Genomic DNA, 8,148 nt, shown 5'->3' with positions numbered 1-8,148 from the left:
ACTCCCAACGCCCCTCCCCGCTTCGGCCTTGCGCCTGCACCACCGTCCCAGGGCCGCTTACCCCCCGGGTCCCCGCGGGCCCTGGAGAGCAGCAGAGGCAGCAGCTGCAGGGCCAGGGCCATGGCTGGGATGTGGTGGGGCGAGGAGGCGACGGCGTGAATCAGCAGAGAGACCGGAGGGAAGGGGGCCGGGAGGGGCTGCCATGGGCTCTGATAAGAGCGGTGTGGGCTCCATCCCTTTGGGAAACTGTCAAACTCCTCCAAGTGGGAGCCTCCGAAACCCTGGAGCTCGGCTGAGTTCAAATCCTGACTTTGCCATCTGTCAGCTGAGCCGGTGGGCAAGTCGCTCAGCCGCTGCCTGTTTGCTTACCTGAAAAACGGAAACAACAGCACCTATTTCGTAGCCCCTTGTGATAGCTAAACAGAACACAGAAAGCACCTAAAACAATGGCTGATGGCGGGAACATTACTCAGGTTCTTGTTCTCATTGTTACCACTTCTGTTCTTATTTTAGCTCCTATCTCACCTCTCTGGGTCCACGCCATCCCTCCCTGCCAGCTTTGCCCCACCCAAGTGGATCAGAGGAGGTCCCAAGAGCCTGGGGGGCTGAGGGCGCCTCCCACCGGGGGGCGTGGCCCACTGGATTCACATCCCCGCCCAGGCCCCCTGGTGCCATGACATCAGAGACCCTCCTGACATCACAAACCCTTCATCCTCCGGCTGAGCAGGGGTTGGGACGACCGAGGGAACGGAGATTCATTCCACCCGTCCATCCCCAGTTTCTGCCCTCGTACACCTGCCCGCGGTCGCCGCATACACCTAGATTTGGCCGTCAACTTCGCCACATCCCACTGTCCGATTCCTAGGCACTAGCGGAAGCCATCACAATGGCCATTATGAACCGCAGAGGCCCTCTGGTGATGCCCCTTAGAGAACTGGGTGGTGGAAGCTCTCCCTGGGTCCTGAGACCAAGAACCGAGATGGAGTTGGCCGAGCACAGCGCACACCCTCCCGCCCTCCCTCCCATCCTCCATCCTAGGCTGGCCCAATCCGCCCCTCCCCACATCTGGTTCAGGCCCCTGGTCGGTTTTGTGTGAAAGGAGGAGGTGCTGGCAGAGGCAGCGAGGGGAGGGGCCTTTGCATTATAAATTCCAAAACGGAGCTCAACTCCCAGAGCCGGGTTCCTGAAAGCCTGCCCTGTCAGCTGTTGCGGCCACTGCCCTGCTCAGGACATCACTATGAGAGCCCTGCTGCCGCTTGCCTTCTCTGTGCTCTTCTGCTGGGCCACAGGTGAGTCTGTGGGGCCCGAGGCCTGGGTCGTCAGCTAGGACGAGGTCCTTCCCTGCCTCCTCCTCTGCCCACCTTTCAGAATCCTAAACACCCCCATCCGCCCTCTGCTCCTGGACCAGACCTTCCCTCCGGGACAGGCCCCTTGTCCATTTCCCAGGGACCCAGTCCCATCATCATTTTCCTCCTGGGCCCCACTCTTCTTACCTGCCCTGGCTCTTGGTCTGGTTCCCCACTCCCATGTGCCCCCTTCTTCAAAAGTCTGGCGTCTGGATCCCAGGCCAGCCCCACTCCAACGTCTTCTCCTTTGGCCTCCTGCCCTCAGTGGGAGTCCTCTGAGACCTGGGCACCCAGCCCCAGACTCTGTTTGGACCCCGGCCTCCCTGTGGCCTCGAGGGGGATTCGTGCTCAGCAGTGACCCTTCCCAGTCCGTCCTTCCTGGCTGTGTATTCTCATCTCTACTGGGGCCACAAGCTTTCGGTGTGGTTCCAGGGACCATCCCTGGGATTCCCACCCGCACCCGGCCCTCCGCCCTTGGGCAGACCCCTCCTTCACCAAACCTCACATGCCCAAACCTTGAATAGCTGGAACAGGAGCCCTGGGGTGCCACCTTATGCACCCACCCATTTTGGTGAGGTGCTAAGACAGAAAGATGCTCTCTCGCCCGGGCATTACTCCTGCTGCCCAGAACCCAGACAGAGAGAATTCCGCTCAGGGCTCAGGACTGGCTCCTCTCCCTGCGTTCCGAGCAGGCCGGGGAGGGGAAGAGTAAATCACCAAAGCCATAACGGGTGGCTTTCATGCAGCCTCAGGTCCCAAGCCATCCCTGATGGCTGGAAGCACTGTCACCCCCGTAATTTCTAATTTTCACACACCTTCTTCTTTCACTCTGTTCTCTTTACCTTCCTCCCATTCCTTCTTCGCGTCCTAGGTCTCTGCAACCCGTGTTTTTGTTGGTGGCTGTGCTCCTCTTGACTCATCCCAGATGGGTGCAGTGGGACAAGATGTTTAGGGTGTGGGCCTGGCACCAAGAACAGCTCCACCCTCGCCTCCACCCACTGTCCACTCTCGAAGTATCACTCACCTGTCTTCCCGTTGACCAACAGCTCCGAGGCCTCCTCCACGGCTCTGCTCCACACCCACCCCGGTGGCTCAGACACCCCGCACTTCACCCTGTCACCCTGGCTTGTGTCTCCCCAGCTGACATTCGCTGTCACTCCTGCTACAAGGTCCCTGTGCTGGGCTGTGTGGACCGGCAGTCCTGTCGCCTGGAGCCAGGACAACAATGCTTAACCACAAACGTGTACCTCGGTAACATCCCCTCCTTAGTCAGGGAGGGCAGGTGGGAGAGTTGTTGGGCAGAGATGGAAAGGGAAGAGGATTCCAGCAGTGATAACGCAACACTTGGCCAGAGATGACTGTGTGTCAAGCACTGACCTACATCTTCAGATGCATTGCTTTTTGCTTGATTTGGTGTTCTTGTTTTTTTGGGGGGGTACCAGGGATCAAACTCGAGTCCTGAGCTTGTGAGGCTGGTGGCGGCACCACTAAGCTAAATGCCAGGCCCTGGTGGTGTTTTTTTGAGGCAGGGTCTCACTATGTAGCTCAGGCTGGCCTCAAACTTGTGATCCTCCTGCCTCAGCCTTCCAGGTGCTAGAGTCATGAAGTATCACACACAGCTCAGTGGCACTGTTCCAAGGCTCACGATAACCGACGAGTGCTAGCGTTACATTGAGGAAGTACCCTCAAAAAGAGATTACAGGGCCAGGGATGGAGCTCAGTGGAACAGTGCTTGTCTGGCGTGAAGGAGGCCATGAGTTCCCTGGCAGGGGAGGGAGAGAAGAAAGGGAGGGGGAGGAGGGGATTGGATGGGTGAGGGAGAAAAGAGAGCAAGAGGGAAGAGGGGTGAAGAAGAGGGAGAGAAAGGAGAGGATGACGGGGGAGGGAAGGGGAAGAGCGGGAAGGGGCGAGGGGGAGAGGACACGGCGCAACTAACCGGAACTGTAAGTGTAACTGGCTCAAGGCCAGCAGGTGCTAGAACCAGGACAGGCTGGGGATGAGGAGCCGTCCAGGATGAGTCGATGGACAGGGCAGGGCCCGGCACAGTGGGAAGGCAGGAGGAGCGGGTGGGGAGCCCGCTGCCCTCCCAGCCAGCCTCCCTGGCGCTGCCTCCCCTAGGGAAGATGTGGGTGTTCTCCAACCTCCGCTGCGGCACACCAGAGGAGCCCTGTCGCCAAGAGTTCAATAAAACCAACCACAAGCTGGGCCTCAACTACAACACCACCTGCTGCAGCCGTGACAACTGCAACAGCCCTGCTCCCCGGCACGCCCCCACCCTAGCCCTCCTGCTCCTCACCTCCCTGGCCGTCCTGGGCCTCTGGCTTCTGCACTGAGGCGCTGCACGGCTGCCCCCTCCCTCGCCTTGGCCCGAGCCCCTCCCTGCCTCCCCACGGCCCCTGGCTCCTGGAGTGGTCTCTCCCGGGCTCCCCACCCTGTGAAGAACAAGCCCCAAGTCCTCCTCTAATGAGACAGTGCTCACCTGAGTCCTCTCGCATTTCCCTCCAGGCCGCTCTGGATCCTCCACTGGCCTCTGAAGGGCTCCCCACTTTGTCTCCCTCACTGGGGCAGGGCTGGGATCTGTGTCTCCAGTGGGCCTTCCATCCTGTCCTCAGTGCAAGCTCCCAGGAAGGACCCGATGACCTCACTGACTCCCCAAACCATCTGCTCACTTCTTTCCATTTTGATTAATAAATGCCTGTGTCTGGTAAACTGTGCGTTTATCACGAGGAGGCCTAGGTGTCGGGGCCCCTCTCAGGGGTACCCTGCTCCCTCTTCCCTCCGCAACAACTCCCAGGGCTGGTTCTCCAGGAGGCTGGGTTGGCCAAAGGAGGAACAGGTTTTTCAGGCCTCCGTTCTCCCTTCCAACCTCTGGGGGTGGCACAGTGGCCCCAGTGTCTGGAGCAACAACTCTTGTCCTACACTGAGGCACACCCCTGGTATCCTGCCAGGCAGGAGGCGCAGCCTGGCTTGAAGCTCCCCGGAAAGTCTAGAAGTGCACGCGGCCTGGGCCCCACTTTCCTCAGTGCCTCGGGTGGGACTCTGAGGCCACCCCTGGCCCGCTTACTAACCAGGGTATCCAGGCACCTCTCCTGTCAGGGGACTTACAGTGCCCTTCTCAGCTCACAGTAGTCCTATCAACGTGCAAAGGGGTGAAAAGGGAGCAAATACAGGCAGCCAGGCTCACGGGATCCTAGTGACCCCCGCTCAGGCCAGAGCCTGCTCTCTGCAGTCCTCCTTGCTCAAAACGAAGCGTCGCCCTAGCAACGCATTCCTGGTGTTGCCCCAGGCAGATGCATCATCATCTGGGGGGCTCTTGTTTGTACCATTGTAACAGTCCACTGCTAGCCTGGGATCCCCCAAACTAGAAGCCGGGCCCCATATTGGCCTGTTAGCTTCCCATCGGTAAGAGACAGATGGAAATTTCCAGTCAGCTGCAGAAGAGTCAATAGATTTTTAATGGCTCTCAGAGGCATGCTTGTCTCCTCATCTTAGATGCTCAGAGCTTGCCTGCTCCTTCGCTCCCTCCCCTGCCCCTGAGCCCGCTACCCGCTCCACAGTCCTGGCAAAAGCCAGGTCAGGGCAGTGACTGCTGTAGCCAAGATGCACGCGTGGGCCACAGTGACTGCCGCGGCGCTGTTGCACAGGTCTCCCACGCAGCAGTCCCTGTGGGTCGTGTAGGTCACGCCACCCACCGACTCCATTTCCACTTGATGGCAGCGATGGATTGCCACACAGGCTGGCTGGTGCTGTCTCAAGGTCACTGAGGTTGAGAGGGAAAAGAACGAGGCGGGTTGGTGCTGCTGCTTTACTCAGCCTCGATCTCACCATGTGAACACAATAGATACTAAACGGGGGAGCAGTCTACAAAATAACCTGTCGCAAAAGTAAGTTTAAGGCAGGGGATTAGCTCAGTGGTTCTGCCGCCTGCTTTGCAAGTACAAGGTCCCAAGTTCGATCCCCAGTACCAAAAAAAAAAAAAGTAAATTAAAAATTTTAAATATGATGTAACCTATTATGGGCTAGAGATTGAGCTCAGTGTGCTGTGCTTGCCTTGCAAGCACAAGATCCTGAATTCAATCCCGGTACCGCAAAAAAAAAAAAGAAATAACCTATCAGGATTCTTCAAAAGCATCAAGGTCAACGGGGCATGGTGGTGTGGGTCTGTAATCCTGGCACTCTGGAAGGCTGAGGCAGGGGGTTTCAATTTTGAGCCCAGCCTGGGCAATTTAGCAACTTAGAACCTATCTCAAAAAATGAAAAGGATAAATAAATAAATAAATAACAAGGATAGCCAGGCATGGTGGTGCACACCTATAATCCCAGCAATTGGGAGGCTGAGGCAGGAGGATCACTGCGAGTTCGAGATCAGCCTGGGCTACACAGTGAATTCCAGAGCAGTCTGAACTACATAGTGAGACCCTGTCTCAAACAACAACAAAATAATAATAATAATAATAATAATAAAAAGGACTGAGGGGACTGAGGCTGTAGCTCAGTGCAAAGGTTGGGGTTCAATCCTCAGTAGTGTCAAAAATAAATAATAGGCCGAGCATGGTGGCGTACACCTGTAATCCCAGCACTCAGGAGGCTGAGGCAGGAGGATTATTGTGAGTTCAAGACCAGCTTGGGCTACATAGTAAGTTCCAGGTCAGTCTCAACTAATAGTGAGACCCTGTCTCATAAAACCAAAAACAAACAAAAATACAGAGGGCAGACCGGGGATTTGGCTCAGTGGTTCCACTGCCTGCCTCGTAAGTGCAAGGACCCAAGTTAGATCCCCGGTACCAAAAAAAAAAAACAACAACTGAGGGCTGTGATTTAGCTAAGTGGCACTATGCCTGCTTCCAAAGCTCAAGGTCCTGAGTTTGATCCATGGTACCACAAAAAATAAATAAAATAAAACAACAACAACAACAACAATAATAATAATAATAAACAAGTATGTCAAAGTCACAAAAGAAAAAAGAGACTCACACAGCCTCAATTAGCTGGCAATACTGCACCTGTGTTATTTTCTGATTTTCATACTTGTTTTTCAGCTGTGTGAGTTCTTAGCATTCAGTGAAGCTGGGTAAAGTACATCATATTCTCTGTACTACTTTTGCAACTTTTCTGTCAATCCAAAATGATTTCAAAATAACACACACACACGAGCTGGGCATGGTGGTACACGCCTGCAATCTCAGCACTTGGGAAGGCTGAGGCAGGAGGATCACCACGAGTTCAAGGCTAGCCTGAGCTACACAGTGAATCCAAGGCTAATCTGGCCTACACATTGACACTGTCTCAAAAAAACAAAAACCAACAAAACAAAACAAAAAAACCACACACACACACACACACACACACACACACACACACACACGCACACTTCCCTGGTCCTTGGCCAATACTTGAAAGTTGGAGTTTGATTTAACACTTTGGCCTGGGCCTGTGGCATGGGGTTTTTTTCTTTGTGAGTGAACAAGCCTGTAAGGTTCCGGGGGGAGCACAGAGGAGGGGGTCAGGACACAAAGACAGGGTGCTCGGTGCCAGGACCAGATGGGCACAGGGCGCTTACTGCCACAGTGGCACCATCTGCCCCGAGCCAGACTGAGCCTGGAAGGTTCTGGAAGCCAGAAGGACGAAAGTGGAGGCTGGAGGCAGGGAAGGGCCGAGGGAAGAGGGAGGAAGGAGGACTCACGGTTTCCCGGCAGTTTGATCTGCACCAGGCTGGCCTGGGGCTTGCGATCCACGAAGCCACAGCGCTCGCCCTCGCCGCAGGTGGTCACGGCCTCAGTGCAGCCTCCCGGGCCGCCCCCGCAGTCATAGCACCTCAGACGGGTTCCTGAGGAGAAAGAGGCAGGCGCTGGGCCGAGCCCTGGGCGGCAGGCGGAGGGCTGGGACAGGCCCCAGGCGCCTTGGCCTCCTCTTACCCAAGGCGGCGCCCAGCAGGGTGAAAAGCAGCATCGCGCCAACCCGGGGGCTCATCCTGTCGCTCTGTCCGCAGTGCTTTCCCTCCCGCCCGCCCCGCTCCTGGTCCTGCTCCGCCAGCCTTATATCCCCCTGGCCTGGGCTTTATGGGCCCATAAAACGGGTGCAGAGAGTCTCCCCCAGCAGGCACCAGGCCCCTTTGGGGCCAGGGTGGGGCTCCTGGCATTTCCGCAGCCCATGGCCTCCCTCCCCGTCAGGTCAGGTCGGCTCCTCCTTGGTCCAGCTGGGCTCTGAACCCGTCCCGACTCCCTCATGGCTCCTGAGTGAGAGCTGAATTTTCTTCATGCACTTCAGCCAGAACAACATAGCAAAGAGGATTTGAACACCCAGCATCTTCTACTAGGTCTAAAATTAAACTCTGGCAAAAAGTGAAAAGCAATAGCACTCTTTTCGCTGAGCTGTTTGGAGCTAATCGTTATTTTCCACAAAACTATGTTTCATTGACGTGTAACAGATTTATTTTTATTTGTTCAATGAATCAATCAATGCCTATCTAAAATGTCCTGTTTTGATATCTAATACAGCAAATACTGACAGAACCCACACAAAGGAAAGCTCTTTGGGGCCTTCAGTCATTTTTAAGTGTAAAGAGAGCTGGGTGTGGTGGTGCATGCCTATAATCCCAGCCACCCAGGAAGCTGATCCAGGAGGATCTCCAGTCAGAGGCTGGCCTGGGCAGTTCAGCAAGACCCTGCCTCAAAATAAAATCTTTAGAGGGTTAGGGTGTAGTTCCGTGTTTGATCACTTGTCTAGCTTGTGTGAGAGACCCTGGATTTAATCTTCAGTACTGGGAGAGGGGGAGGGAGGGAAGGAGAGAAAGACGGAGGAG

The 8,148-nt window shown here is 55.7% G+C and overlaps 2 protein-coding genes across 4 annotated transcripts in view; one reads left to right on the top strand and one right to left on the bottom strand.

The window, feature by feature from the left end:
* Positions 1-357: 357 nt before the first annotated feature.
* Positions 358-4,007, top strand: Ly6g6c (lymphocyte antigen 6 family member G6C). The gene is made up of 4 exons (XM_010609863.2): positions 358-473; positions 1,174-1,289; positions 2,487-2,597; positions 3,465-4,007. Exons 1-4 carry the CDS (start codon positions 454-456, stop codon positions 3,677-3,679), a joined length of 462 nt encoding a protein of 153 aa, XP_010608165.1. The 5' UTR covers positions 358-453; the 3' UTR covers positions 3,680-4,007.
* Positions 4,008-4,812: 805 nt separating this feature from the next.
* Positions 4,813-8,148, bottom strand: part of LOC104852300 (lymphocyte antigen 6 family member G6F) — a 10,001-nt gene continuing 6,665 nt past the window's right edge. For 2 of the 3 annotated variants that reach the window (XM_033766369.1, XM_010609858.2), the window contains 2 exons: positions 7,030-7,173; positions 4,813-5,106 (listed from right to left, as the gene is read on the bottom strand). In XM_033766369.1, coding sequence (XP_033622260.1) covers positions 4,889-5,106; positions 7,030-7,173 — 362 coding nt within the window. In that variant the 3' untranslated portion in view covers positions 4,813-4,888. Of the gene's footprint in view, positions 5,107-7,029; positions 7,174-7,261; positions 7,337-8,148 lie in introns of those variants that run through there. The other variant, XM_010609857.2, reaches the window with a different exon arrangement.

The sequence above is a fragment of the Fukomys damarensis genome, unplaced genomic scaffold (assembly GCF_012274545.1).
Source record: "Fukomys damarensis isolate Sample0158 unplaced genomic scaffold, DMR_v1.0_HiC HiC_scaffold_20, whole genome shotgun sequence".
Classification (NCBI taxonomy): domain Eukaryota; kingdom Metazoa; phylum Chordata; class Mammalia; order Rodentia; family Bathyergidae; genus Fukomys; species Fukomys damarensis.
Note: the sequence above shows the minus strand (reverse complement) of the source record. Positions and strands in the feature narration are given on the sequence as shown.